Source organism: Mirounga leonina, unplaced genomic scaffold (genome assembly GCF_011800145.1).
Source record: "Mirounga leonina isolate KUSES-001 unplaced genomic scaffold, KU_Mleo_1.0 Mir_173, whole genome shotgun sequence".
In the NCBI taxonomy this organism is placed as follows: Eukaryota; Metazoa; Chordata; class Mammalia; order Carnivora; family Phocidae; genus Mirounga; species Mirounga leonina.
Window position 1 is genome coordinate 3,097,767 of NW_023270447.1, and position 15,414 is coordinate 3,113,180.

General features: G+C 45.2%; 1 protein-coding gene across 1 annotated transcript; it reads left to right on the top strand.

Moving 5' to 3' along the window:
* The first annotated feature begins 4,726 nt into the window (after positions 1-4,726).
* On the top strand, positions 4,727-13,145 carry GNAT2 (G protein subunit alpha transducin 2). The gene is made up of 8 exons (XM_035017831.1): positions 4,727-4,844; positions 6,530-6,572; positions 6,868-7,009; positions 7,729-7,886; positions 9,811-9,939; positions 10,152-10,281; positions 12,146-12,299; positions 12,845-13,145. The coding sequence occupies exons 1-8, from the start codon at positions 4,727-4,729 to the stop codon at positions 13,033-13,035; spliced, it is 1,065 nt and encodes a 354-aa protein (XP_034873722.1). The 3' UTR covers positions 13,036-13,145.
* The last annotated feature ends 2,269 nt before the right edge of the window (positions 13,146-15,414 follow it).

The following is a 15,414-nucleotide window of genomic DNA, read 5'->3' on the forward strand; positions in this document are numbered from 1 at the left end:
AATCTGTAATAGCCTCCACACCCCACCCCCAACAGACTCTCCTGGATCTTAACCCCAGGCTAAATTGCTCTTATCTTTAGGAATTTTGAAGCCATTGGGTTCTCAACAATGAGTAACAAAATAAACCTTGAAATTAAAAATCAAGCAGCAGGTAACCATGTAGAATGTCATCTATATTCTGACAAAATGCAAATTTTGACATAGTTTTAAGGAGTGGTATCTTGCATTGGGCTAGGTCTCATTAGGACTTCCCCCTTGATTCAGACCTACTTACCTATTACCTACCTAATTAGCCCATAGGTGGCAATCCCTGCCCTCCACGTTACCCAGGCAAACCGGTTCACTAGTCCCTTCATGCTCCTCCCTAGTCCCATCGGCAACACACCCTTCACCTGGTAACCCTCCCCTATTTCCAGACCATTTGGTACGCCATCCCTGCTAGGAAGTGCGTACTGATTACAGCTAAGCATAGATCTCCCCACCTACACAACACCAGCAAAAATCTCAGCGGGGTTCACGGTCTACATAGAACAGAGTTTGGGAAATGAAGGAATGAGTCATCCCCCTTGGCCTCCAGCTTCTTAATGTTGTCTTTGAGCCTCTGGGATCTTCTCTAACTCTAAACACAGCTTCCTCCCCTCCTACCCTATTCACCAGATGGCTCCTTAAATGGCCCTCCCTGAACCCTAGGCCCCCACTCAAGTGTGCTCCTTAATTCTTTGAAGAACGCTTCTCTTAGTGTCTGGCCTATAGCCCACTGTGACGTCAGCCTCTCCCCTAAGGCCAGACCACTCTGCCGACACTGGACTTGGGAGGGAACGCTGGCAGCCTCACACAGATCCTTGGCCAGAACAGTTTCCCAAAGCATCACCTATGCTTAGATCCTTCTAGAACCAAGCTGCTCAGCTCTTGTTTCTCAGCTTGTCCAGCCAGCCCTGTCACACCTGACCCCAGTGCCCCAACACTGTTCATAGCATCATGCAGCTGTACCCAGCTGTACTTAGGTCTTCAAATGGTTTTAGCCACGCCCTGCCCTGTCACTCAAGGCCCTCACTTTGCCGTCCTCAACTGGCTGGACATATCCCATTTCCCAGTCTTCCCTGAACACCTTCCCTTCCCTCCACACCTTCTCTCATGCTTTCCTCTCCCCAAAATCACTTACTCCCCTTTCTACTGTTGTTCTGCTTCTCTGATCAAAGTCTGTTCATTTAGTCCCTCCCTCCTTTCTTCTACCGAATTTTTCAGTTAAATGTGCTTAGAATTGTTTTTCCTACCAGGGACGGAGGTTAGGTTTTAAACAACCCTGAATTCTCCAGCACAGTGTTCCTTTAATTAGACTATTTCTCTGTGAATTTACCCCTCCTCTTCCTTTGGACTGGAAGGTCCTGAAGGGAATTCCTCATTATGTGCCCCCAACTCCAGCCGGGACAAGGCTTTACCCACAGTCCCCGCCACTGAGGGTAAGACAGATCCTGAGATCTCCCCTTAGCTCAGGAAACAGGACCAAACTTGTTGGGAAATGGTGAGTCTTTTTTCACTCAAAATGATTTGGTTATCAGGCTGTGAACTAGGACTCCTGAGCTCTGCTGATTCTGATACTAGTTTATTAAGGTAAGGATCATCTTTCTGTGCTTCTAAATGGGAATTGCACCTACATGCTTTACCTGCTCCACCAGGACACTGAATTCAAATGTGGTAATAAAGTAGAACAGCCACAGGAAAGGCACAGGAGCTGACGATGGGAGGCAGAAGGTCACTGGCGCCAGAATGGGTCAGCATAATTAGAGGCCAGGCGAGAGTCAGGAGCTTCCTTACTCAGCTTAGTAGTGGGAATGGGAACCCAGCAAACTAGGAAACAAGTAGAAGCAGCACAGAAGTTTGCAGAGGTGGTAGCTGAAAAAGGAACAGCTCGAATATTTTCCCCATGCGTGAAACAAGTTCGTGGTTCCTTTCACAATGCAAGTGCTACTGTTAGCAAGCTCATGCATTTGCCTTTTTTGTCCAAGTTTTCTTTCACTGGCTGCTTATGGGGGGGGGGGGGTAGTAGAAAGATCCCCTGATTTATCTGTTTATTAAGCTTACATGACCTTAAACAAGTTAACTTAACCCTCAAGCCTCAGTTATCTGGTCTGTAAACTGGGGACAGAGCACTTACCTTGTAGTTAGTGTGAGAATGAACTGATAGGAGCCCCATAAATTGTCTAGCACAGTTCCTGGCAGTCCCCTGCTCTGAACACAGAAGGTTTCGGTACAGCTCTGGCCGGGGTGTAGGTTACCAATATTGTGAGTAGGCTGCAGCACTAGGGAGGTATAATTACTGAAACTTTATAGCCAAGATTCCAAGACAGTCACAATTTCAAAGACATTCTCCTGTTTTCTCTTAAGAAGTATTTGCCAAGTTTTGATTGGGAAAACATGATCACTATGGAAGGCACCTTGGCGGCTACCTATTTCTCCATCGGCCCTGAGAGTCTGGGCTCCAAGCCCAAAGCTTCTCATCCAGACACTCAGATATGCAGCTGAAAGGCGGTGCAAGGAGGAAGATGCTCAGCAGTGGCTCAGGGCACCTAGTAGGTAGGAGACCCAGGTGCTACCTCCCACCCTCTCCGGCCCAGTGGACTGCAGCACTTTTCCACAATAAAAGGAAAGAGCACGTTAAACCCTTCGAACTCAAGTTAAATCCTCAGGGCCTTGGCTGCATATTAAAATCACCTGGGGAAATTTGGAAATCTTCATGCTTGGACTGTATTCCAGACCAATTAGATCAGGTTTCTTCAAACTTGCCACATGATGATAATCACCTATATTAGCTTAAAATAGTTTCTCAGGCTCTGGAATTAGCACCATTACTGGAACGTAATGATTCTAAAACACACCCCTTTAAAAACATACAGGATATAAAAAACAAAACAAAACAAAAAACATACAGGATATGTTAAGATCTTTGAAATCTGAGTGATCTTCCAATCGGTGGTATCTAAGATTTTTTTTTTAAAGATTTTATTTATTTATTTGACAGACAGAGACAGTGAGAGAGGGAACACAAGCAGGGGGAGTGGGAGAGGGGGAAGCAGGCTTCCTGCTGAGCAGGGAGCCCAATGCAGGGCTCGATCCCAGAACCCTGGGATCATGACCTGAGCCGAAGGCAGACGCTTAACAACTGAGCCACCCAGGCGCCCCGGTGATATCTTAAGATTTGATGACACACAGAAACCAGCATCTCAGGTGATCCTCATAATTAGGCAGGTCTGAGGAAAAAACAGTTCCCTAATACTTTCTAGGGCAGCACTTCCCAAATTTTAACATCCTTAAGAGTCACCTGCAATTCTGTTACAATGCAGGTTCTGGATCAGAAGGTCTAGGTTAGGGCCTGAGATCCTACTTTTCTAAGAAGCTCCCAGGTGAACGGTGCTAGGCCTTGTGCCACATTCTGGGTCGCAAAATGCTGAAGTATGTCCTCCTGGGGAGGCTCCAGCAGCAACTCATTTAATTAAACTGAAATAACTGGCATAAGGAAATATGACCAATGGAGAGAGTCTTTGATAGGTCTGAGAGGCAACTACTGGACTGCACTCTAGCATTTCTCCCCAGGAAGGGGCAGCAGGGATGAAGGCCAGAGGGAGGGCCGTACCAACCTTTGCAAAGCTAGAGGCTAGAGTCCAATAATTTCCCAAGGAAGCAGTTTGCTATATGAGGCAGCAGACCCCCAGTCTGTAAGTACCAGCGTAAGTTCACTCACCAAGTGAAGTTGGGCCTCAGGTGGCTTTAGCGGGTTGAGGGGAAGCAGCCCCCTTCTGTCTACACATACCCTTTTTCCTTCATTCAGTCACCAAACCTTTACTGAGGGTCCACTAATAAACCACAAGGTCTGAAGGATTCAAAGATGAATCACATTTGGTCTGAGTTCCAGGGGAAGGAATTCAGCCTGGGGGAAACCCATGTGTAACGTGAAGTACAATATGAAGTGATAAGTGCTATTAACAGAAGCACACACAATAAGATGAGCCAACATAAAGGAACGACGCTGAGAGCTTCCTGGTGCAGCAGCCACTGGAGGAGCTGGAGGAAACATTTCTAATCTTTCCAGGAAGGGCACCACCCTGAACAAAAACTCCTTGCCAGGACCAGCCTGCATGGAGAGGGTGCTTTGATGGAGAGGGTGCTTTGATGCCTTGAAGCCCTTAAAACCAAGACTGTACAATCTGGAGCCTCAGGATGGGCAGAGCTTCCTGCATTTATGCCTCTAATCTCTAGCACTAAGATGCAAGTGAATCCAGGGAAGGAAGAGACTTTTAGGGTATCAGCCCCTCAAAAGGATGGGGCAGCCATGATCTCATTCCAGCCAGCTTCAGTACCCGCATCCTATCCTCTTGTGTCAGAATCCCGCAGATCGTTTTCCTAGTTACAGAAACACAAGTCTTTGCCCTTTGTCATACTGAGCTCTTAATTGGCTTTGACCCGTCACATTGCTAGCTACAAAGGCTACATCCCCTAGACTAAGTAGATCTCCAGCTGGGTAGGGAGTCTCAGCAAAGACAGGCAGGGTACAAGAACCTAGAACTTGCTCCCTCACCGAGCCCCCTATAGACCAGCTTTTTAGGAGGACTACAACGAAACGGATACTCAATCCCAATTTACTTTTTCCTTATTTTCCATCTCACATAGGAAACTCTAGAGAAGAAGCTTAAGGGCCGGAAGAAGCAGCCAAGGAGGAGACAGCAGAAAGATGGGGAGTGGAGCCAGTGCTGAAGACAAAGAACTGGCCAAGAGGTCCAAGGAGCTAGAAAAGAAGCTGCAGGAGGATGCTGACAAGGAAGCCAAGACAGTCAAGCTGCTATTGCTGGGTGAGTGAGATGGGAAGATGAGCCAGAGAAGGTACTGCTCCTTCCTGCTTATCCTGGATGGTAGGTGGGTTCTAGCCCACCCCATGGGGAGGAGGGACGGCAGGTCATTTTTCTTCTCCCCAGCCGGTCTCAGGCTAGGGGATCAGGGCTCTAGGGCTGAGCGTAGCCACCCCAAGGAGATGCAGAATGCCAAAGCTACCCTAGAATTGTTCTGCTCTTCCTTGAACCAGGATTGTGCAAGGGCCGGGACAGAGCTATCCATCTCCAGATCTAACCAAACCTAATACCTCACAGCTTGGCAAACAGGGTGAACCCCGGGCTTGCAGACAGTTACCCAATCTGCAGTCAGAGAGCTCTGAGTCAAGGACTCGGGAGAGGACAGTGGACTCAGAAGTCCTACCATATCATCAGTGCCATGTAGTCCCAGTGACAGACCCACTGGTGCTTGCCAAGTAAACCGGTTCCTTCTCCTTGCTTCCAGTACACAATCTGTATAAATTTTAGAACTAGGGAGCCCTGAGGGAGGAGGAACAGAGTCTTTATCTACGGCAGTCCTTTCCTGACTTTCTGTTCAGTAGCTGCCTTGAGAGCCCCTGCCAGATGGGAGGTTTATCACCTTGATGAGCTTCTAAGCAGATCACAGGTCTGTGCTGAAAAAAGAAAAGCACTTCTGTTGGTCAGTCAGAGAAACTGGTCACAGCTGTAAACAGAACCAAGACAATGAAGAGTTTGGGACACCTGGCTGAGGGGAAAAACCTCCAACAGTACGGAGGTAAGCTAGTTGGAGTAGGCGGCATCCATGCAGCGGCACATCGACTGGCTGGGTTATTTTGAAGCCCAGGCAGAGCCTGGGAACTGCAGCCCCAGGCCATGGCACCTCCTCTTCCCCAGCTGATCTGTGAGCATACGGCTGGAAACAAGGAGCCCAAGAAGCTACAGAAGGGGGAAAGAGATGGCAAGGCCACTGAGAGCTCTTTTAAGCCTAAGAGGCTTTCTTCCACATTCAGGATAAGCAGCTTAGAGGGAACAGGCGCAGCGTTAAGTGGGAGGGAGTTAATATATCAGGGCCGTGCAGACTGGAGGAGAGGGTTGAAGGGGATATGGAGGGGGAGCGGAGTGCCAATGAGAGGATAGTAGGACATTTTAGCCAATAAAGGAAAAAGCAGGATGATGAAAAAACGGTATTTTAGTGAAGTTATCCAGCTCTCTGCAATCCTGCCCCTAGAACACTCTCCTGAGTAAATACAGGCAGAGGAGAAATGTGTTAAAGGAATTCCCCTGAATCTATCAGTGGTGCTCAATGAGATTTTGCCATCACTCCCTCCACCTCCCCCGGACACTGGGAAATGTCTAGAGTCATTTTTAGTTGTCACAGTGAAAGAGAAGAGTGCTATTGGCCTCTAGTGGGTAGAGGCCGGGAATGCTGCTAAATACCTTACCATGCACAGGACAGCCCCCACAAAAAAAGAATTCTCCAGCCCAAAACGTCAGCAGTGCAGAGGATGAAAAATTCTGCTCTAAATCCCACTGAATGGCCGGCAGAAATTGAGGGCAGCAATCATCCCTATGTGTTCTTCCCTAACAAGGCTCCCAAGCAAGTCCTAGCTTGGACTTCCCACAGGCCATCTACAGGAGGATTGGGGAAAACTGGTAGAAATCTGAAGCATAAGCATTTCTCCCTGCAGGTGCTGGAGAGTCAGGGAAGAGCACTATCGTCAAACAGATGAAGTGAGTAGGAATAAAGCCCCAGAGGACTGAGGTAGGGTGAAGAAGTCAGCAGAGCCAACAGAGGCATGGAGGATGAAGGGCTCCTCGGGCCCAAGGAACCCAGATGTAAAGGATATAAAGAACCTGATTCCCAATGCCCCTCATCTGCATGCCCTTTCCCCCCTTACTCTCCACTTTGGGACAGCAACAGGCATAGAGACTGGGTTCTTATGACCCTTTAAATCCTTCCAGATTCCCAATCCCTTAGGTCTGGTTACTCAGGTCCAACTGAGGACTGGGTGTCTACTCCTTGCAGGATCATCCATCAGGATGGCTATACACCAGAGGAATGCCTGGAGTATAAGTCCATCATCTATGGGAATGTGCTGCAGTCCATCCTGGCTATCATCCGGGCCATGTCCACACTAGGTATTGACTATGCTGAACCAAGCTGTGCGGTGAGTGGTTAACAGTATGTGGTTATGGGTGGGAGGAAAGGCTAATGGGAAGAAACAGCAGCCAACAAGCTATGAGGAAACACGAGTCAAAAGAGTTTCGTGTAACTAAATCCCACCTACTGAGCTTCCAGTCTTTTTACTTCAGTCCTGGAGAAGTATGCAATCCCTACCTTTAAAATAAATTACAAAAATCTGCTCTCAGCTTCCTCTGCCTTTTTGTCTTATTTTACCATTTAAATTGTTCTCCTTGGGCTCGTTGCCCTGGCCATGGAGCTTTTATAAGCTAAACCCCTCGTTCCAGTATTGGCCTTTTCCAAGATTTGAATCATTGAAAGAACAAAGGTGATGGTTTCCTGTCTCCCATGTTGTCTATTTCATGGTCAGTCTGGTCTTTAAACTTCCAGCTTCCCTGTGGCAGACAACCCACATTTTGTGGCGGTACCCTCTTGGATGAAGGCTGGAAGACAGAAACACCACAGAGGATGCCCCCTGGAACCTGTTTTCCCCTAGGCATCCCAGGAAGTGGATAAATTGCCACCCTCTGTATCTCCGTAGCACACTCAAAATTAATCGGTGTTTTCTTAGCATCTTCACTGGACGCTGTCTCCATCTTGGGCTTTGGTAGCAATGCAAAATGCTTTCCTTTCAGCAGTATTCCCAGGAGCCTCCTGCAAAGCCATTACTCCTGTGCAGTTCTCAGCCAGGTCTCTGCCTTACAGGATACTGGGCGACAGCTCAACAACCTGGCTGACTCCACTGAGGAGGGCACCATGCCTCCCGAGCTGGTGGAGGTCATCAGGAAGTTGTGGAAGGATGGTGGGGTGCAAGCCTGCTTCGACCGAGCTGCAGAGTACCAGCTCAATGATTCGGCATCTTAGTAAGACTCTGATTGGGGAAGGGGTGGGATGAGGCGTAAGCAACCAGGATTTTCAGGAGAAATCACACCTAGCCTAAAATGTCAAGCACTGAAAGCTGGAGTCCCAAGGACTGAATTCAGCATGGATACTTTTCGTTCAGGCTTGAGCAGTGTTCTACTATGCTTTGGATGTGATGCCCTTAGATACAGTGCCACCATAGTTATCACCACTCTCTATTGCTTTACACCTGCTCACTGCAGCCTAGAGAGCTGAAGACCCCCCGAATTCAAAACAAAGGTCCTCTGTTTAGTAGCCCTCAGACCGCTGTCCTCTTCATCAATTCATACACATAGCCTCTCCTTTCAAACCATGAACGAGAAGACACACCTGCAGTTCTGCCACATGCTCTCCCAGGAGGCACTTTATTCACGATGGCCTTTCTAGGGTGGAATTTTCTAGCGGGTAACATTAATGTCACCGAGGCTCTACTTAGGCCACTAACCAGAAGTGAATGCCTCCTTCACCCATAAATAGCATCTTATGCCGGAGTGCCAGGCATGGGACACAGACACTTCCAGGGCAAACCAAAGGAAGTTGGTCAGGGATTCAAAAGAACCAACTTTCAAAGCTGGTTCCAAAATGATAAGGTACACATCAATCATACCTCTAATGGCATGCAATCTATCATGGATGGGCATGAACTTTGCAGTCAGACCTGGATACAGACCTGGATTTAATCCCTGTTCTGTCACCTAGTTCTGTAACATAGTTCTCATTTACCATCGCGAGCACTGACTTACCAAGGCCCAGGCACTGCCAGGTACTTGACGTATACCATTCATTTGATCTGCACAGTAAGCCTTTGAGGTACAGAGCACTTTGTATTAGTCCCATTTATAGATGAAAAACTGAGGTTCAGAAGTTAATTAACTTACCCAAAGTCATATAGATAAATGGCAAAGGCTGGATTTGAATCCAGGTCTATTTGACTACAAAGTTGAAGGCTTTTTACAGTATACCACAATGTCTCTTGACCTTGGACCCAGTCATTTAACTCTTCTGAATTTTTCCTTCATCTGTAAAATGGGGTATGAAACTTGGAAGGTGTATGAGGTTAAATGAGAATTTCAATGTGCAAATGCCCGGCAGACAGTAAGTACTTGTTAATTTTCCTTCCCTTCTTCTGTCATCTCACTTCATATCTGCCTTCCTCCTGTCTTTTTAAATGTTTTATAATAACTGTCAAACATATACAAAACAAGAATAATACAGTGAATCACCTGGCTTCAACTGTTAACTCACAGCCACTCTTGTTTCATTGTACCTCCATCTCCTAATGGATTATTTTAAAGGGAGTCCCACATATTCTATCATTACATCTTAAAAAAAAAAAAAAAAGGCTCTTTAAAAAAAAAAAGGAATAATCTAATTGTCACACCTAAATAATAATTCCTTAATGTCATCAAATATCCAAGCCAGTGCTCATTTAAGTTTCCCCAGTTATCTCAAATGTTTGCTCCCCAACTTGATTCAGAATATAAATAAGGTCCCATGCAATGCACCGACTCACATCTCTTAATGTCTCTGAAGTCTCTTATAGTCTATTCCTGCGTCTTGATGTAACTTTTGGCACCCATTTAAACCACCAAATCTCACTGAAGGGTCTAGAAAACCTTGCAGTCAGGCAAACCTTAAGGAAAAGTTATCTGACTTGATTTAAATGGGACAGAACCCCTGCCTCAACTGGGCATGCCTCTCAACCCATCCCACACTCCCTTTTTTAAGGGCACATGAGAGTTTGAAGGAAAGAACCCTAGGTTTAACAATATGGATTCTAGTCCTGGTTCTATCACCAATTAGTTGTAGAACTTTGGGTAAGACCCTTTACCTTTCTTGGCCTTGGCTATGGAAAGTTTAATGTCAATTCCAAGCTTTTTTCTCTAGCTACCTGAACCAATTAGACCGGATTACAGCCCCTGACTACCTCCCTAATGAGCAAGATGTGCTTCGATCCAGAGTCAAAACCACAGGCATCACTGAAACCAAGTTTTCAGTCAAAGACTTGAACTTCAGGTGAGTACACGGTTCCCTGGGGCACCACAGATACACACATGGTTCTCTGAGTACACCTCAGATACCAAAAAAGGGCAAGGGCATGCTTCACTAAAGTCCCATCTGAATGACTACCCTATTTCTCCCCCTTACCCATCTCACTGCCAACTGGGCCCAAAGTGGCCACCTCTCTGGGGTAAACACCAAGTGCATGTGCTGTTTTTTTCCCTCAGGATGTTTGATGTGGGAGGGCAAAGATCGGAGAGAAAGAAGTGGATCCACTGCTTTGAGGGAGTCACCTGCATCATTTTCTGTGCGGCCCTCAGTGCCTATGACATGGTGCTAGTGGAGGATGACGAAGTGGTAAGTGGCCTTTGCACCAAGAGCTTTGATAGTTGCCCTGTGACCCTTCCTCTAAGCTTTGTGTCACCAATTCTTCAACTTGGGTGATTTCAAGACAGCCTAGCAGTCCTCTAACAGCCAAATCAACATCTCTGGCAAATAATTCTAGAAAAACCTCCTCTTTTATAGGCTCCAGGTTAGCACTTTAGAGCTCCAGATTTACTGGGAGTGAGCTTGGTCTCAGATCAGACATCCAAGAAGCACTTGGACATCACATAGCCCACAAGAGGAATTGAGTATTAAAGAGACAAGAGATCGCAATTGGGTTTGTAAAGCACAGGAGTTACACTTTGGACTTTCCCAGGCTGCCTATGGAAATAAAGGATAGGAGGTGAAAATGATAGAGCAGAAAAACAATGTATGATGCGTATCTTTGTGCAACATGATAGAGGGGTTGGACTACTAACCTCACTTGGAAGCCTAAATATGTACTGTCAACAGGACTAAGGAGAGACTGGCAAATGAGGTTTCTCACATGCCACTTAAATTGGCAGGTGGAAGACTACCTGAGGGTGAGTCTCTTCAGCCTGCAGAGTTTAAAAGGAGCTCTGCAGGCCCAGGGTCAGCCCAGCCAGTTACCTTTGGAGTTTGAGACAGAGGATATCACCGCATGGAAAATGCTAATGGAGGCCCACAGCTTACTGATATCAGACAAAGCTCCTACACTCCCATCCCTTGCTCCAGTTCTTCTCCCTTCTCCTTAGTAGTTTAAGTTCACGAGAGCTCTATATCTTCTATGCAAATTCATTTTCAAGATCTCTTCCATCTTTAACCCTGAGGTCTATGAGGGTTTTTTTTGTTTTTGTTTTTGTTTTTAAGATTTTATTTATTTATTTGAGAGAAAGAGAATGAGAGAGAGAGAACACCTGAGAGGGGATAGGGTCAGAGGACGAAGCAGACTCCCTGCCGAGCAGGAAGCCCGATGCGGGACTTGATCCCGGGACTCCAGGATCATGACCTGAGCCGAAGTCAGTCGCTTAACCAACTGAGCCACCCCGGCGCCCAGTCTATGAGGTTTTAAGGGGTTCTGCAGGAGTATTAGCAATGACAAAGGACCACAAAAAGTAGATTTGTTTTCTTTCTTCATTAGATGAAAAGATTCAGCCCAAGTCAGCTAACAGCATACTTCAAATCCTAAAGGCCCACTCCCTGAAAACTGGTCTGGAGAATTGGCAACATCTAGATTCCGCAGATACATAGCACCACTTCTCACTCACTCAGAGTGGCAATCAGAGGAGGAAATAAAGCAGAAGTGCTTGTGGTGTGGCACTGAGAAATTCTCTAGCCCTCACCATTTGACCCCAAGGCAATAATCCCTATTATGTTCCCACCCAAACTGAGATCCAGGACTCTGTAACAGAAGCCTAGCAAAGTCATCCTGGGAAAAAAAATCATCCTGGAGACACAAACGGGCACATAACTCAGGCTTAGTTTCAACCGTCTATCAGCAGCACTTACGGGCATCGAAGTTCCTCGCAGTGCCCTGGCAGCCTAAGATCAGCATAACATTTATTGTACACCTATACGCCAGCCACTATCATGGACCCTACATACATGATCCCATCGAACTTCCATAATAACCCTATGAGATAGGGAAATGGAAACTCAGAAAAGCTCAGTAATCTGCCCCAAGTCACACAGCTATGACAGAACGAAGATTAGAAGGGCAGCTGTATCTCTTGGGCTCTATCCCACCACACCAAAAGGAGATAAGCTGTTCCTCTTACATTCGGAGCACTAGTCTCTCAAAGGGGATCAAGAACAGGAAGTAGACAACACCCCATCAGCTCAATCTGAAATCTCTGATGGTGTTTCCTCCTACTAGAATCGTATGCATGAGTCATTGCACCTCTTCAACAGCATATGTAACCACAAGTTCTTTGCGGCTACTTCCATTGTCCTCTTTCTCAATAAGAAGGACCTCTTTGAGGACAAAATCAAGAAAGTCCATCTCAGCATTTGTTTTCCAGAGTATGACGGTAAGTGTCAAGGGCTGGAGACAATGGTAATGATTTCTTGGTAATGACTGGTGATTGCCTCATTTCCTATACCAAGGAGACACGAAGGAACCTGTCTTTAAGGAGTACTAAGTGTAACTCCTTTGCTTTGCTGGGTTTGATGATCCCTTATCCCTTTAATACTCAGTTACTCTTATGAGCTTTGTGATGTCCAACTGATACTTGGATGTCTAATCTGAGAAACTTGGGTATTCAGTCATAGGTTTAAATTCAGATGTCCCTGGAACAGAACAGATGTTAGATGCAGGAGAGCCACCGACTGTTCAAATGATACCTAACAGAAATCAAGGGTGGGGACACAGAGATCCCTCTCCTCAATTTCGTTGTTCAACTCAAGTGATAAACACTGGAGTACAATAAAGGAGAGGACCCTCCCTCTAAAAACAGGCCCCCAACTGCAGCTGTCCAACACATTTTGAGGATCAAATTGGTCATGTAAAAAGTAAGTGAGCAGCTAAGAAGGGTTCATTTATCCCACTTCTTCACTATTTTTTCTGGGAAACCAGGAAACAACTCTTATGAAGATGCAGGGAATTACATCAAGAGTCAATTCCTTGACCTCAACATGCGAAAAGATGTCAAAGAAATCTACAGTCACATGACCTGTGCTACAGACACGCAGAATGTCAAATTTGTATTTGATGCAGTTACAGATATCATCATCAAAGAAAATCTCAAGGACTGTGGGCTCTTTTAATTCTTATCACTCTTCAAGTACACATCCGATAACCAGGCTTGGAATCTGGCTAATTTCAAGCAGAAAAGCATAGATCAATATACCATGGCATGAAGAGTGAATCCATTCTCCTTTAGAGATGGACTTATACATGATCGCAACTGTGTCCCGTATGTTCTTTTCGAAGTGGGATAGCTAGTGCAGTTTAAAGAGCACAAGGCCAGGAGTCAGAAGACCCAGGTGCCAGTACTGGTTCTTGAACTTACTAAAACGTTTAAGTATTTCATTTCTCTGAGCCTTGAGTCACTCATCTATAAAGATAACTACTACTTCACAAGGTTATTCTAATGATCACAAACATAAACTGAAGGGAAGGCGCATAAAAGCTGTGTGGTTAGAGTCACAGAAAGAAATCCTATATAAAAGCAGCCACTTAGGAAATTCAAGACAAAATTTTTAGATGAACTATCCAAGGAAAGCAGCAAACCTTCCCCACGTTCTGCAAAATAAACAATTAAAAACAAGACCTCAATAAACCTACCACCATTTTTTACAGACTCTCTGTACCTTAGCTCAGAGATCTGAATCACTGGATTGGAGATGTAAGTTTCTAAGGTACACATGCAAAACCGATCATCTTTATTAAACAGACTATCCCTCTGCAAGCCGCCCAACTGCCATCTCTCTGTAAGTAACTGTCTCAGGTATAAAAGACACTTTTTTTTTTAAGTAGGCTCCATGCCCAGCGTGGACCCCAATGTGGGGCTTGAACTCACAACCCTGAGATTGAGACCTGAGCTGAGATCCAAGAGTCAGATGCTTAACCGACTGAGCCTCCCAGGTGCCCACCCTCAGGTATACAAGACACTTTCTGAATAAACTTGGAAGACTTCAACACACTCCCACTTAAGAGTATTAATGATTTCATTGCTACCACTTCTCGATCACAGAATTATTTTTTTTTCTAAGTGTATTTATTTAAGCAATCTCTACACCCAACGTGGGGCTCAAACTCACAGCCCCGAGATCAAGAGCTGCATGCTCTACCAACTGAGCCAGCCAGGCACCCCTCAATCACAGAATTTAGAGTACGTAAGCAAAGCTAAAATTCCCATTTCAACTGCTACATGTTTCAGAACAAAAAAAGGCAGCTGATCTTGCTTTAGGCACTAAAAATCTCTGCGGCTGAATCCATGTGGTGCCTGGCTGAAAACAGTATCTCCCCATACAGGACAACAAGTAAATGATTTCTTTGAACTCCTCTGAGGGGAAACGAAGCTTTCATTTATCCTGACAGGACGTGGTGAAGTCAAGTACAGATTTAGCATTTACAACTACCAGTGAGGAAAGCTCTTGGCATCCAAGATTTAGTATATAAAAGAAAGTGTCAATTAAAATGAAAATCTGCTCCTTGCCAGAAACACATATTCACACTTAGGCTGCTACTAGCAATATTGATACTAGAGAGCCATATGAGCTTGAAATACATTGAAGAATAAATTTGCAGCTGTTAAAATTGGATTCATTTAATAGTCTGATTCCATGAAAAGAAATCAACTTGAGAGAATTACCAGAGAAATAAGGGAAAGTACTCTGACTATTGCTGATTAAAAAACTTCACCAAAGGAAAAACCTGGGCAAGACTCCATGCATGCAAGAGCTGTTCAGGGACTACATTCTAAATGGCATATTCCAACTATCACTAACCTATTTCTTTAACTCAATATACAAGGGTTAGGATTCTTTTTTTTGTATCACGGATCCCTCCAACAGTCTGATGAAACCTCTGGACCTCTTCTAAGAATATTTAAAAATGCATAAAATAAAATTCAGAGAATTACAAGGGAAACCAACATACTAGGAATACAGTTCTATCTTTGGAGCCCTGAAGCCCCAGGTTAAGAATCCTCACTTTGGCTAAGATCTTGTCTATTCAGGCCCTAAATCTAATGTATCTCACTTATTCGATCTTCAATTAGGGTAGCCCAACCTCCCCACAAATTGTACCAGATTGTTTGCTTCTTTCATTATCTTTTCCTTGATCTTTGACTCCAGGCAGGAATTGGTTATAGGCCAAACTATGAGAGCCCACCCCAGGCTTCTTGGTTATAGATGTTCATATAGAACCAGCCCCTCTAGTCCTAGCATGAAAACAGAGCCAGTAGGTCTCACCTTCTGGTATTCTACTCACTCTGTTATCTTTAGCTTTTGTTTTTGCTTCATTTTAAATTTACACTATAATGCTGAATCTTATGCATCACCAGAAATTCTTTTTTGTAACGAGGTAGGTCAGAACCAGTTCAAGCCTATTTTTTTTTTTTTTTAAGATTTTATTTATTTATTTGAGACAGAAAGAATGAGAGACAGAGAGCATGAGAGGGAGGAGGGTCAGAGGGAGAA

Bases quoted from the DNA above. Each gene is read 5' to 3' on its own strand.
- GNAT2 (XM_035017831.1), top strand. From the start codon at position 4,727: ATGGGGAGTGGAGCCAGTGCTGAAGACAAAGAACTGGCCAAGAGGTCC. The intron at 7,887-9,810 runs GTAAGACTCTGA...TTTTTTCTCTAG, and splicing joins CTCAATGATTCGGCATCTTA to CTACCTGAACCAATTAGACC. The intron at 12,300-12,844 runs GTAAGTGTCAAG...CTGGGAAACCAG, and splicing joins TTGTTTTCCAGAGTATGACG to GAAACAACTCTTATGAAGAT.